The sequence below is a fragment of the Diabrotica undecimpunctata genome, chromosome 6 (genome assembly GCF_040954645.1).
Source record: "Diabrotica undecimpunctata isolate CICGRU chromosome 6, icDiaUnde3, whole genome shotgun sequence".
NCBI lineage: Eukaryota > Metazoa > Arthropoda > Insecta > Coleoptera > Chrysomelidae > Diabrotica > Diabrotica undecimpunctata.
This window is the reverse complement of record NC_092808.1, coordinates 87755298-87771033: the sequence shown is the minus strand read 5'-3', so window position 1 is coordinate 87771033 and position 15736 is coordinate 87755298. Positions and strand designations below refer to the sequence as shown.

Sequence of the window (15736 nt, the reverse complement as noted above, 5' to 3'; positions counted from 1 at the left end):
CAGCAGAAGAACCAAAATGACAGTTTATAAGACAGTATTCCGACCAATCTTGATATATGGAAGCGAGAGCTGGGTTTTAACAAAGCAATTAAAAAGCAAGATACAAGCCATTGATATGAAATATTTAAGACGAGTCAAAGGAATAACACGACGAGACAAAATAAGAAATGAAGATGTTAGAGAAGAACTGGGCATAGAATCTGTACTACACGCTATTGAAACACAACAAATAAAATGGTTTGGTCATCTATGCCGAATGAGCGACAACCGACCCGTTAAGCAAGTCTGGAAGGCTAAAGTGAAAAAGTTTAAAACCAGAGGCAGACCAAGGAAAACCTGGGATGACGAAGTAGGGCAGATTTTGAAAAGTAGGGGAATGGAATGGTCAGAAGCTCACAATAAGGCAAAAAATTTTTGCCTTATTGTGAGCAAATGGATTTTCATTGGATTTGAGATGTAATGTATATCTGTAACCTGTATTTGTATTTGTTTTTACCTCACACCTTAGGGTAGAGAGGTGTTCGATTATATAAATATATATATATATATATATATATATATATATATATATATATATATATATATATATATATATATATATATACACTAACATGGGATGCCAACCGTGTTTTCTTTTCTTTTCAATATTAAGTATTTTCTTTTCCTTTTTACCGACGTGAATCAAGCGAAGAGCGCATTTCCACGTTCTGTGAGATGCTGATTTTATATTTGAAATTAATTCAGCTTACTTGTTGACATGTAGTGAGGTTTTTCGCGACTAAATGCTATTTTGATTCTTTAATTATTATGGATTTTATTGGACAACAATGTAACAAAATTATATAATTATAATTAAAAAAAAATTTTAAAAACAATTTAATTTATGTTCATTTTTAGTTTACATGTAGGTATATGCTTTAATTACTCTTGATTGATAGCCTATTAAATATATTGCACTTAGGTAAAAGAAATAAGAATAAGACTTACTCAAAATCTATTTAATGCTAGCACCAATGACCGGTTTCACAACTAAAAAAACTAGCTTTTTTGCCAGTTCCTCTCCTAGAAGTGATTGTACCACTAAGTGCCCCCTTTTAAATTAAATATCTGTTTTGTCTTTTTGAATGTGTTGTGTTTGTCCCTAAGGGTCTTTAAGTGTTTTTAATTTTTAATTTAAATATATTTTCATTTAAATATATTTTATTCATTTATTATCATATAGCTGTCTATTTTTAATAAATGATTCAACAAATTAACACACATTTCCAAAATATACCTATTGAATAAATGTAAATAACTTTTAAATAATATAACACATCACATTCTTTTCAACAAACAATTACACAATACCTACTTACTAGTTTATATGTTAGTATCTCTCTCCTCAAGAACTTCCTCTCTAATTGTCAAACAGTTACAATAAAACCGATGATCACCCATCACCAGCTAATCCAGGATAGTTTGAACTGTTTTTTAAATCACTAAATAATAATTCTTGTACTGTCATCATTTAATTTACCATGTACCGTAAATTGTAGTATGCGAAACCGGTCGTTGGTAGTAGAATTAAATAGATTGTAAGTAAGTCTTATTCTTCATAACATTTTAAGTTGATTAAACATATTTTTTAACTCAAGTTTTTTCATAATATTATTACAAAATAAAAAATAATATGATGAGCATACTTACCTTTTGTTAAACATTTTTAAATATTTGGAATTCCTTGGAAAAGCAAGTCCGTATCCGGTCATTGCGTACCAAGAACCAACAGTCAGCAACCTACAATCTTCATCTTGAGAAGCTAAGTAATCCAACACTGTTCCATCGTAAATAAAAGCGTCAACTTCACCGCTAAGAACATCAGCTACACCCTGTATAACATTGGATCGTTGGTAGGGTTGCATATACGCATGCATTTCTTTAAAATATTTAGCTATAGTTGAGTCGGTATGGGACCATGGAATTGTTCCAAATTTTATCATAGGTTTGTGAGAGGTAGGTCTACAAAGGCGGTGATCATCAACACCTAAAGAAAACAAAAATAAATAATTTTTATTAATAAAATCTTACATATATGTCTATAAAAATTGTATAATGTAATGTGCTAATTATTAAAATGCTGTTAAATCTCCTATACCTATCGCCCTAACAAGCGATCATCTTTTTACAAGAATTGTTTTTATGTTTGTTGTAAAAACAATAAGTTGTATTATATTAGTTTATTTTTCGTTTTCACAAATATTTGTCTCATAAATGCGTTATAAGGTCGTTGGGTTATAACCACTGATGCCTCCCTAACGGCTTTTTTAGGTAAAAATTGGTTCCAGCAAAAATAATCGCAGATGTGATTTGTATTCTCAAGTTGCTAGCCGAATGTGCGGCTGTGGGCGGTACTCAGTAGTCTCGATACGCTATCTCAAACATGCAGTGAAAAGTGCAATAGTTTTCGCTATATTTCGCTATATTTTTCGGTATAAATAATGAACAATGCGGTAAAGCAAACTCTTTAATTAATAATAGTTGGTTTGTAAATATTCTCTAGTTATTAAATGCGTAGCATCGATCGATTACGCTTTATTTTTCTCTAACTGTAACCTGATAAAACCACATAAGGCATCATCGCCGTCAAGTCTGCTTAGGTATATCGAAGGAATATCTCTAACAGTCCATGGTCCTAAAATAATTGGTACTGTACCCGCTAGGGAAATGAATTTAATAAGCTTTCCCCCAACAATTCGTAGAGATTACCGCAAAGTTCCATAATTGTTTTTGGTCCTTACCTCGACGGATATTGTGTTTTTGTTTCGGGTTGTTTGTACTTTACTCTCAGTTTCGCAGATTTATATGAATGTGGTTAAAAGACTCTAGAAAAGACATGTGTCGCGATACACTCTAAAACAAAAGGACAGAAGTGAAGTTTTTCTGGTGTTTGTGCCTGTTACTGTAAACTACAGGACGAATTGGGTGAGATTTTTCCATATTAGAACTTCGCTTATGTACAGGGTGAACCACTTTACCCAAAGACTATCTCTAATATCTATATCTAAATTTTATGTGTAGACATTTACCGGGTGTGCGAAAAATTTTATTGCAAAATAAACTCTTAGTGTGATTTAAGACTTTTACCGCGTTTTTTGCAATAACAGTAAACCACAACATTTGCAGTACCTACTTATATTAATGAGTAAATGGACTTCAAAGAATCTGCAATTTTCAAATGGGGCGAAAATTGTTACAACAATGCGGTTATAAACGATTTTACTTTATATCAATAAATCTGTAAATAAACTATGTTTAAAAAAAAGGAGCAGTAGTTTATTCTAATTTTATGCTTACTATGGCAGATATTGGGAAAAATCGTGAGTAATAATATTAGGAATTGCTAAGTAAAACTACAGCATCTACGGATGTTATGTTTTTGTGGTGTTTTTTTCTTAGCATAATGTTAAAGAAAATATAATTAAACAACAAAACAAGTTTTTGAATAATTTATTAATATATTTAATATTATGTATTTAATAAAAAAAACCACATTTATTAGACCGGATAAATCCTAACAATCAAAATTTAATACAAAAGAGAAAAAATTAAATATAGAAAGAAATTATCTTATTAATCCTTATCTTCCTCAAGATTTTGTCAAAATTGTAATCTATTTGAAGGCATTATGGTTTTGAGATTTTGAGTAAGGGTTTCTTTTTTATTTTTTGATACTCCACATGGAGATGTAAATGCCTGAACGCTGGGAAGTTTTTTATTTAAAACTTTATTTTGAAGAAAATTCATTCCAAACATACTATCGGAGTTAGTTGTTAACTTGTACTTTAGAGAAAATGATCCCCTGTTGGCAACAATTTCTCCTTTTTCGCCAAGTAAGGACGAGGCTCTATTTTTTTAATTTTTGCTTGTGACGCGAAATCTTGCTACTTAAAAAAACCTGTATACTGCATTGTTTTTATTGTAACCTTTTTTGAATTTGCATTTCCAACAGCTGTCACAAAATCTTTAAAATCGTAGGTTTTCTTTTATTTTTTTTAAAGATAGTTTCACCTGATAGTGGAAGCTCATCGGCGGACATGAAGGTGTATCCTGGTTCGAAAAATATAGCGCCAGAATTTACAATATATACAAGGAAATATAAAAAACTCCAATTTTTGTTTTGACAGGAGCAGTTATCAACCGAAAGGACAAATGTTCTATATACCTGTAATGTAAAAAGAAAGCATTGTATGAGCTAATTATTTCTTCTTTTCTCGCTCCAGTAATGCCGTCATACCATAGGCAAGAAAAAATTTTTTGTTTTTTTTTCTTTACCCAGGTGTACAAAGCTTTCATTAAATGTCGATATTCTTTGGGTAAATATTGCTTTCTTAAACATATCGATTCTTAGTAACATTATGATTTTTTGTAAGTCAACATAGACTTTAAGGGTCGTTGATGTATCTGGTTCATTTGTATCCAAACGGTATAACTCTCTTGAATCTCTGGCACGTTGAATGTGTTCTTTCTAGCTATCATATTCACTATGATATCATCACATTCAGGTTCTCCGAATTATGCTCTTTATTGTGTAGTTGGAATACTTCACACAGTTCGCACTCTTCATGGCCCAAATTTGGGAAAGATATGTTTTTATTTTTAAGATGCTTTCAGTAAACCTCATACGAGCATTAATTAGGAGGGTAGGTTGCTAAATAATCCTTGTGTATGACCTGTATGGTTAAACCACTGGGCAGGTATCTACGATACAGGGCGTGTTCACGCCTGTAATGGGATATACTGGGATTAAAACTTTCTATATGTATATCAAGGTTTAGAGTGGATATTTCGCTTTTACAAGCCGCCTTCATACGTCCATCTTTTTTAGAGCAGATAGGAGTTGACGATTGAAACACATTTTGTCTGACAAATGCTTTCGCTAATCGTACCAATTACGTAGCAAAAACACCGCGATTGTGTATTGCTTAGAATAAACACAGTAACTGCAGGCTCCGTCAAGTATTTGCGGGGTTTTACCTAAGTAATGTTGTAGATGCGGAGTATTTCCATAGTTCCACGCATGTTTTCGTAGATGCTAGGTTTAGTATTTCTTTCAGAATATATATTTAGGATTGTTAGTACTGTAATTTTCTTAAATATCCATGTAATATAAACTCTCTAGATCTAATTTTCGCGTCCAACTAAATTTTCGTAATTTTTGCATATGCGGTGTTTTTCCTAAGGACGGCAGTGTACATGTTATTATATAATATAAACATTATTGACTCTATTCTAGTCGTGTGCTATACATGTTATTATATATTACAAACATTATTGACTATATTTTCGCCGTGTGCTATACATGTTTTTATTGTAACATAAACATTACTTACTCTATTCTCGCCGTGTGATACAGGTATTATTAAATTATATAAACATTCATTTCTCCAAATAATTTGGTGTTAGTAGGTGAGTAGCACTTGTTTAAGTTGAAATGGGAGATCTCAAGAAGAAGGGGAAGTCACTGAAGACCAAAATTACCAGAATAGCAAACTGGCTGCTAGAAAACGCAGATGCAGAAACTGACGATCTCCAGTTTCAATTCAGATATACCGAAATGAAAACATGTTATCTCAAGTATGAAGAGGTGATGAATCAGATTAAAGAAATTGATGAAACGGATTCCGAAACGGAAGACAGGATGCGCATGGAAAAAAAAATACTTTTCTACTCTAGCTAGACTACAGCATAAGATGGAAGTTTTAAAATTACCCACCCACTCGCTTAGTTCAAACGCTACTCCGCCAACTGTAGCCAATAATGTAAAGCTAAATAATGGGCAAAAATTTATATATCTCAAATCTTTCTTTCAAAATGAACCTTTACACTTAATTGAAAACATAGATGTTATAGAAGAAAAATTTCGGATCGCTTTGGACACGCTCAAGAATCGATATGAAAATAAATCGCGTGTGATTAGTTTACATAAACGAAAATTGTTAAAGGCTCCATCTTTAGCTAAAAGTAAAGCAAAATCATTACGAGAATTTTTATCTCTATGTAAACAAACTTTACTTGCTTTTAAAACTATGTCTATACCTACCGAACACTTCTTCTTCTTAAAGTGCCCTCTCCTCAATGGAGGTTGGCTACTACAATTTTAAACTCTTCTCTATCTTCAGCTGTTCAAAATTTAGCCCTGTCCATTGTCGGATGTTTCTGAGCCACGATAGTCTTTTTCTTCCTAGGTCTCTCTTTCCCTCGATTTTTCCTTTCACTATAAGTTGGGCATATTGGTACTTATTATTTCTCAGTATGTGGCCTAGGTATTATGTTTTTCTAACTTTTACTGTGTTAAAAAGTTCTCTTTCCTTGCCTATTCTATGCAGCACTTCTTCGTTTGAGGTATGCGATGATACCGAACACTGGGATTTACTAATGATCAAAGTATTTTTACAAAAATTAAATTTCGTGACGCACAAGTCATTTGAGTATAAAATAGGTTCAAAGGCTTTACCTACTCACTCACAGATTTTTTTAGTTTTCTTGAGAAAAAAGTGATATACAAGAAAATTAAACGTTTCTAATAATGAGAAAAAATTTAATAAACCTCAATCAAAAACATTCCTTGTTTTCATCAGTTGACTTACAAACAAACTCTTTTTCGGATAGTAGTTGTATATGTTGTAAAAGTAGTTCGCATAAAATTTATCAGTGTAATGATTTTAAATTCCTCTCTTTACAGGAAAGATTTAATTTTGTATAAGGTAAGAAACTTTGTTGGAATTGTTTGGGTAATAAACATTAATGCTGTAAGGGAGTAAGATTGGACAAAAAGTGACAAAAAAGATAAAAGTGACCAAAGGACTTCGCCAAGGCTGCTGCATTGCACCTACACTCTTTAAGATTTATTTGGAGGGGGTTTTGGATATTTGGAAAAGAAAATGTTGACCTATGGGTGTTAAAATTGAAGACTATACACTGTACAGCTTGCATTTTGCTGATGACCAAGTAATACTTGCAGAAGATCAAGATAATATCCACTACATGTTACGAAAAATAGATGAAGAATATACTAAGTGGGGCTTATCAATTAATCCATCAAAAACAGAGTACGTAGTAGTGGGAGGTGAAGGAAAGCACTTAGAACTAGGAAGCAAATAAATTCAAAATACTGATAGCTATAAATATCTCGACGTAAACATTACAAACAATGGTCGGACTACAAAAGAAATAGCTACTAGAATTAGTCAAGGAAATTCAGCAATACGTCAACTAAATAGTATACTTTGGAATAACCACATCACCCGAAACACAAAAATTAGGATATACAAAAGTATCATAGAAAGCATTGCTACATATGGTTCAGAGCTTTGGGTAATAAATAAAAATGACGCATCCAAAATAAAAGCAATGGAAATGAATTATTGGGGAAGATGTTGCGAACTCACTAGAAGAGATAGAGTAAGGAATACTGAAATCAGAGAGCGTATGGGCATAGACATTGACGTCCTGGAAACTATAGAATGCAAAAGGCTGAAATGGTATACCCATGTAGAAAGGATAAATGATCAACTATGGCCAAAGAGAATGTTACAGTGGATCCCCACCAACCGCAGGAAAAAGGGAAGACCAAGAAAATCGTGGAGACAAGAAGTAAAAGGTGCAATGAAAGATAGGGGTCTACAAGTAGATGACTGGAACGATCGCAAGCGTTGGAAGCTAGGTTGCGAGAAACGGCGGCAGCTGTAATAAACTCGTTATATATATATATATATATATATATATATATATATATATATATATATATATATATATATATATATATATATATATATATGTATATATATATATATATATATATACACACACATTTTTTTTTCTCAAGACTGCAACTCTTCACGCTCATGTAGTATATGTAAGAAAAGACATCACTCACTCTTGCATAGTACCTCTAAAAAGTTTCTTTTTGTGTAGGAACACAAATAGGCAATCTTTCCCGATTGATCGCAATGCTAAAGCTCTCAAACATTCTCAAGGTTCTTCCAGTTGTGTCGCTTGCATATCTACTCCGCCTTTTTAAAATGGTCATACCCAAAATAAAACCCGTTTGGTCATATGGTTCGCAGCAAAGATTTCAATCTAAAATTCTAAGAACAATCGCTAATGTCCCTTGGTATATCCAGAATGACGCCTTACATAGAGATCTGCAGGTACTAACAGTCTCTGAAGAGTGTACAAGAATTTCTGAACAATATTAAATCAGGTTGCGCGTGCATCCTAACACTCTGATATACAATCTTCTCCACAACCAACAAGCGATGAGATTAAAGCGATATGATCCCTTGGACCTACCAAACCGTTAGTGATAGTGCCTACACTAGTGTGGAAGCTACGCCTTCAACAACGCCGAAAGATTGTGATCTGTGCCATTTTTAGTATTCGGGTTCGCGTATCTGTGCACATCTGTGCATATGTGCGCATCCCACCTGTAAACAAGCCAATATTTGTGTTCTGATGCTTTGGTCACTGGACCTGACATCTCTCTAACATTGTAAAGACAAACAATTCACTTATTGTGAAACAGATTGTAAAAATTCTTATTATTGGCAGTTTCTACATATATATATATATATATATATATATATATATATATATATATATATATATATATATATATATATATATATATATATATATATATATATATATATATCTATATACACTCAGGTGCAAAAAAATCGATCCATTCCTCATTTCTTATTTATTTGAAGTTATATAATTTTAGAGACATTAAATTACGTATGTAAATTTAGGTGTACCCTCGTATACGAGAAATAAAATATTATTTTGAATATTGCTTTTTATATTTCTTAAAACAAATTGGTATTTCAGGTTTTTGTCAAAAAGGGTCTGAAGCAAGTAGATATTTATTGAATGTTGTTTTTAATTCAACAACCATACTAGTGTAGTGATTTTATTTTTAAAACGTTTTATATATTTATTTAATTATCCTTCCTAAATGTCTCTAACTCCGACAGATGCTGCAAGGGCGGTGACTTTAGTTCAAGATGGCCGTAGCCAATATTATGCAGCTGAAATGTTGGGTGTTAGTCGATCTTCGGTTCAAAGAGCAGTTCGGCGTTTTAGCGACACCGGTAACTTCACAAGAAGACCAGGATCAGGTCGTAGAAGGGTAACATGCGAAAAAGATAATCGATTTCTGGTCTCATCATGTTTGAGAAATCGTCATCTAACTTCAGTTGAACTGGCAAATCGTCTGAGCGAAGTGAGAAATGTGGATGTAAGTAGATGGACAGTTCGTCGACGACTTGTAGAAGGTAATTTATTATCCAGAAGGCCAGCCCTATCTCCAATACTATCCATAGAATATCGCAAAGCTCGCCTTGCTTTTGCAAGAGAACATGAAAACTGGAGTGATGCAGATTGGAGCAATGTATTGTTCTCACATGAGTCCAGATTTTGTCTAAGGTCACCAGACGGCCAAGAAAGGGTTTGGAGAAGACACGGAGAGCGATATTTTTAATGTAATATTGCAGAAAGAATAAGTTATTGGGGGACTCCGTTACGGTTTGGGCTGGTATCAGTTTAGAAGCCCATACTGATTTCGTTATTGTAGATAGAGGTTCTATGAGTGCTGCAAGATACATAACAAGTATTTTAGATCAGCATGTGGTACCTTTTGTTCCTTTCATTGGACCTAATTTTATTTTTATGGACGACAACGCGCGTCCTCACCGTGCTAGAATCGTCAACCAATATATAGGGGAGGTATGAAGTGTCCGTATGAACTGGCCAACTTGCAGTCCCGATCTCAATCCCATAGAACGTCTATGGGATATGATGGGAAGACGTCTTCAAAAACGAGTACCCCGTCCAAACAACTTGGCTGAACTTACAACGGCTCTTCAAGAAATATGGGACCAATTGGATCAATTTAATATCCAGAGGTTAATTACCTCAATGCCTAGACGTGTACAGGCTGTTATAAGGGCCCAAGGGGGAAACACTAGATATTAATTTATTATCAATGTTTTTCTTAATTTCAGAAAGTTTTGAATATTCTTGTATTTTTGAGTTTTGGCGTATGTCTCTATAAATAAATGATTTTTTTGATAATCTGTAAAAATTATTTTAATCTAACATATACTTTTACATATATACCTGATTTAAAACTAATATCTTCAAACGTTTTCTTTTTTCAGCAAATAATACCCATGGATCGATTTTTTTGCACCTGAGTGTATATATACATATATATATATATATATATATATATATATATATATATATATATATATATATATATATATATATATATATATATATATATATATATACTAGCCAATTTGCTATAAGTTATTTAATACGGTAATTATTTTCAATTTTCATATGACAAGGAAATAGTTTAACACACCTGCAGTGGCTAATACAAGGTACTTTTTCTACTTTTTTTGGCCTAATTTTTATCCACCTTTTTGGGTGAAGAATTCTGCAGCACGTGGTCAACCATCAACACCCGTGGCCAAGACAACATCTAAAGCCATACTTAAGTAGCATTTTAAAATCTTTATGTAAAGCTTATAGGCAAGATTTGATTTATGATTTTGTTCGATTTTAGTTTAATATTAAAATTTTCAAATTTTATAGTTATTTATGTACAATAAATATGATTAATTAATATCTTAGCTTACTTGTGTTAGCCAAACTCATTTTTTATACCTATTTACTTCTAAGATAACAAGTTTTTACACTTGAGAGACTGAGCTAAACGAGGCCTAACAATTGGCTCCCAAAAAAGTTGTGTTTTATTGTTCTGCATTGACTCCCAACTTTCGGGGGTAGTTATATTGTTACCAATTGACACCCTCCGTTTTTGTTGGGTCGTTCAATGGTTACACATTGGCGCCCAATGCCTAAAACCTAGACCTTAAAGGTTATAAAGTACAACATCAAAACAACATTCAAAATATCTAACACACAGATCTATGGTGTCCAAAACCAAACAAAATAACATACAAGTAAGATCATAGAACGACATCTATAAAATACTCTGTGAATGCAACAATTTCCATGTAGAAGAAACCGCAAGACCCATAAGTGTCAGGATAAACGAGCATGAAATATACATCAACAACAGAGACTTCGACAAACCTCAGATATGCAAACATGTCTGGGATAACGATCACAGAGTACAATATAAAGATGCATCAATAAACAAAAAAGAAATAGACATGAAAAAGAAAAGAAGTAGCATTCATCCTCCTTGATGAAAAAAAAAATGTGTAACAAATTCATCACCAGAGAGTAGCAGGCTATGGTTGCCAATACTCAAAGAAGAAGCCAATAAGAACATGCAGACAATAGCGGATTAAAGAAAGTCGCAGAGATCATTTATAACTAAAGACAATATGTATGCAACACACAATATACAAACATATTATCTACGTTAAATATACTTTACAAACAAATAAAACAATAAAATACACACAAGAGTTAGAATTTGATATTCCGAGAATAAAAATGTCACCCTCAGATTTTTTGTCTACCAAAAGGTTATTGCCTATAAAATCGAAGCCAGGTGGGTCAACCATCACTTTTTAAAAATATAATTTACAAACAACAACTTACATACACTCGCGATCATAAAATCCGGGTCACCTTGAAAATCACCGATATTTCATTTTTAACGAGTTTTATCGTAAATAATAAGAACACAAATACAAACTAATGCATGTTTCTGAGATTTGTTGCGGTTTCCTTTGTAACAAAGAATTCCAATAGTGCAAATTTCGCGGTAAAGTGCACACTTCCCAAAATGAACGCTCCCTGTAACTCCGCTTGTTTTAAATGTCTCGTTTATGCTTCGACTTTTTGTTCAAATGCAACGGACAAACGTTTATTATTGCCACCATTAGTGTTTATTAGTGCCATTATTAGTGTTTATTTTTTGACCAAAATGCCTTTGACTGTTGAAACGGCACAAATTGTTGCACTTGTGGAAGACGGTCACACTCAACGGCAAGTCGCAAGAACTGTTGGCGTAAGCCTTTCTACGGTTCAACGAGTGCTTCAACGCTTTCAGTAGGCAAGTTTGCTAACCAGGCGACCTGGCTCTGGACGAAGAACAACGACCACGGCACTAGATGACCGTTTCCTTGTGTTTCAGTCTTTACGAAACCGGACCTCAACAGCGGTTATGCATCAAAATCGTCTAGAGGAAGTACGAAATCGCAATTTTAGTATTGCAACAGTCAGAAGAAGACTTCTTCTCTAATATAAGCTTTTTATAATTTCAGTAGTTAATTTACTTTGTACCGTTTGACCTGAAGATGCTTTGCAAAGTGTAGAAAGCGAAACCGGTCGTTTTGGTAGTAAAATTAAATTGATTGTAAGTCTTATTTTATTTCTTTTACCTATTTGAAATGGACTCACACAAGCAACACATTCACGATTTAAATGAAAAATGTAAAACAACGATTTCTTCTTCTCCTGGCTTTCACTTAAGAAACATACCAAAAGAAATGACGACGACCTAATGTTTTTATTGCGGACTAATGCAATAAAAAAAGTTACACTAGTTTTTATAATAGCCTACCTTTTGTATAATAAAATAACAATAGAAAATTTGACAGTGTTTTTTATTGAAATATTAAGCGACACCAAATAAGTATCTTTTAATAAAATCTGTTGCTGCAATAGTAACAAATCTTCATATAAAATCAAATTACTGAAAGTTTTCAAAATAACAAAAATTTAATACATAAAAGTTTTATTCTTTAACCATAGAACTATTATCTCAATGAGATAACAAAATTGGTTATTTAAACAATATGAATGGCTTATTTCAGAAAATTTTAAATGAGAACTTTTAAACTCGATTTTCTCTAAAATGTTTAATTTTGAGTTATGCCACTATTGTCACCAATGTGCGATATTATGTTGTAATAATTGCACTTTGTTTCGGAAGTTCTTATTGTTTATTCTATAGCGATATTAAATAATAAGGTTGACAATGAGTCACCTTGTCTTACTCCAGTTTATTTATGTATTATTGGAGAGCCATATCCGTTATGATTACTGATGTCGATGTGTCTATTGTCATTTTCGTTATCTCGTTAAATTTCATCCCGATATCTTGATTAAAAATGTTCTTATTAAATTATCGAATGCTTGCTTGAAATCTATGCATAAGTCGATTTCATATTCATACAATTTCCCAATTGACTGTGTGATTATCTCTACAGCGTCTATTGTTGAGCTTTCTGCTTTAAATCTCTGCTGGTAATCTCCTATTTTAGTGTATACAAAAATTTTTTTGGCTTTGTATATTATTTTTCTAATAAGAAACGCAATGAGCACTATGTAAAATAAAAATGTGAAGACGGAATAGTATTACAAATGGTAAAGTATGGCGGACAACGCAGCATAAAAATGTTAAAAATCATTTTTAATAAATGTATAGAGATAACAATAAAACACTAAAAACTTTGTTCTCAAAATTTCCACAATATTTATTATAAAATCTTAACACTACAGCTGTTTCGGCTGATTGCCTTTCTCAAGTGATCTATTTTTGGCATGCGTTTACACTTTATAGTCTTTAATGAAATAGCTTGAGGAAGGGAAAACTGTTTGTCTCAAGTTGGTCATTCAGAATTATATCTGTGTTTATGAATTTGTTAATTTCCATAGATTCCAACAAGGATAGCTTAAGGCCTTTATTTTGAATGTGAAGAATTTGAAATTGTCATTAAAAGAATGATTATGATCTAGAAGGTGAAGTGCATATGTACAATCTGTTTTTCTATTATTGAAAGCCCTTTTATGTACTGCTATTCGTTTACTAAAATTTCTACCAGTTTGACCGTTGTAACTTTTTGGGCAGTCGCCACATTTAAGTTTGTATACACCACTGTGTAAATGCTTTTTATTTTGGCTCTTGTTGTTTTTAATATATTTGCCTAAGTTGTTATAAAGCTGGTGTTATTCCTTTCTTTTTATGTGTTTGGCTATTTTTGTTGATATTTTGCCTGTATATGTAATCGAGCAGAAGGTACTGGGTTTTTTCTCTGGTGGTGGAAATACTAATTTCAGTGTTTTTTTGTGTAGTTTTTATTCAAAATTGTATTTACTGTTTGTTCGTTGTATTTATATATTTATAAAACTATTTACATATTTATATATTTATAAAAATTTAGAAAACTATAGACTGAACTATAGACCGTAACAAACAAACTGGATAGTTATCAGCCTCGGGAGCAGGCAGGATTTAGAAGAGGTTACAGCACCATAGATCATGATTACAAGTAATAAGAACACTAATTGAAAAATCAAACGAGTACAGTATAACACTCTGGATAGCTTTGGTAGATTACAACAAGGCATTTGACTACATAGAAATTTGGGTCATCTTTAACGCTTTAAGCAACGTTATATATATATATATATATATATATATATATATATATATATGACAATGCTACATCGCAAGTAAAAACAGAAGAAAAAATAGAAAAAATAAAACTACAGAGAGGGGTTAAAAAAGGAGATTCTATCTCGCCGTAAATATAAAGCTATTCAGTAAATAGCTTTACTTTAGCTCTAGAAGATATGTTCCGAACTTTAAAATGCTGAAATAAAGGAGACAGCGAAAACCTGAATCACCTATGATTTGCTGATGATGTTGCGTTAATAGCAAAAGACAAAGATGAATTGCAGGAAATTCTGTTAGACCTGAAGACAAAATCAAAAGAAATATTACGATTTTGTCTTTAGGTCTTAAAATATTACGATTTAAGCCAACTTGCTTTAATAAAATGTTGATATTAAGAAAGATACAGGGTGTTAAAATGGAAATATAAAATTTTATTTTTCGCTATAACTTATTTTTGGCCAAAAATTTACAGTTGAATGCTTTTGAGTAGGATAAATTATAATTTTATACATACTTTAATGTGACTAATAGAGTAACTAAAATATTAAAGATACATTATTTTTAAAAAGAAAAGGTATACTTGTTAGTAACCTGAAAATTCAACCGTTTTTGAGATAATCGCATAAGTCAGCTGCGTAATAATTCTTAGATTGATATTTGTGCGGTAAAGCACTGAATACCTGTAGATAAGCATAATTCATAGTTTATTCTTATTAAAACAACTCAAAGATGATAATGTAACATCAGAAAATGCTTTGTTATGGGTGCTAAATATCTTATTGAAGAAAAGATTCTTCATCTTCTTCTTTAGGTGCCGTGTCCGTATTCAGACGTAGACCGTCATCATGTTTACAATTTCCCTTTTCTATCGCTTCTTAAGTTTCTGTAATGGCGTTTTATTACTTTTTCTCTATTGTAAAATGCTGAAAACCCAAAATATGTGTTTTGTGCAAGATGGTACACCACCACATTCTAGAGGGAAGGCAGTTGAACATACTTAAATAAAACTTTTCTGAACGTTGAATTTGTCGTGGTAGTCATATTCCTTGACAAAGTGGTGAGATATTGATATAATTATTTAATTCATAAAAAATCTGAAAAGAATACTTATTATTCATTACGGAAATTGTTTATTCATTTTTATTAGGACAAATAGAAACTAGAGCACATGTATTGAATAACACATATGTGTCTTGTTTCACAATACTTTTGCTACAAATCTAACCTTAAAGACTCAGCATTTTTACAAAAACATCATCGTTGGCCTAATAACCGATATTGTTATAAATATAGTAAACA

At 32.2% G+C, this 15736-nt stretch overlaps 1 protein-coding gene across 1 annotated transcript in view; it reads right to left on the bottom strand.

Moving 5' to 3' along the window:
* Nmdar2 (glutamate ionotropic receptor NMDA type subunit 2) overlaps nucleotides 1-15736 on the bottom strand; it is a 642550-nt gene that overhangs the window by 112465 nt on the left and 514349 nt on the right. Inside the window, exon 9 of the mRNA XM_072534844.1 lies at nucleotides 1690-2026. Within this exon, the coding sequence (XP_072390945.1) occupies nucleotides 1690-2026 (337 nt within the window). The remainder of the gene's footprint in view (nucleotides 1-1689; nucleotides 2027-15736) is intronic.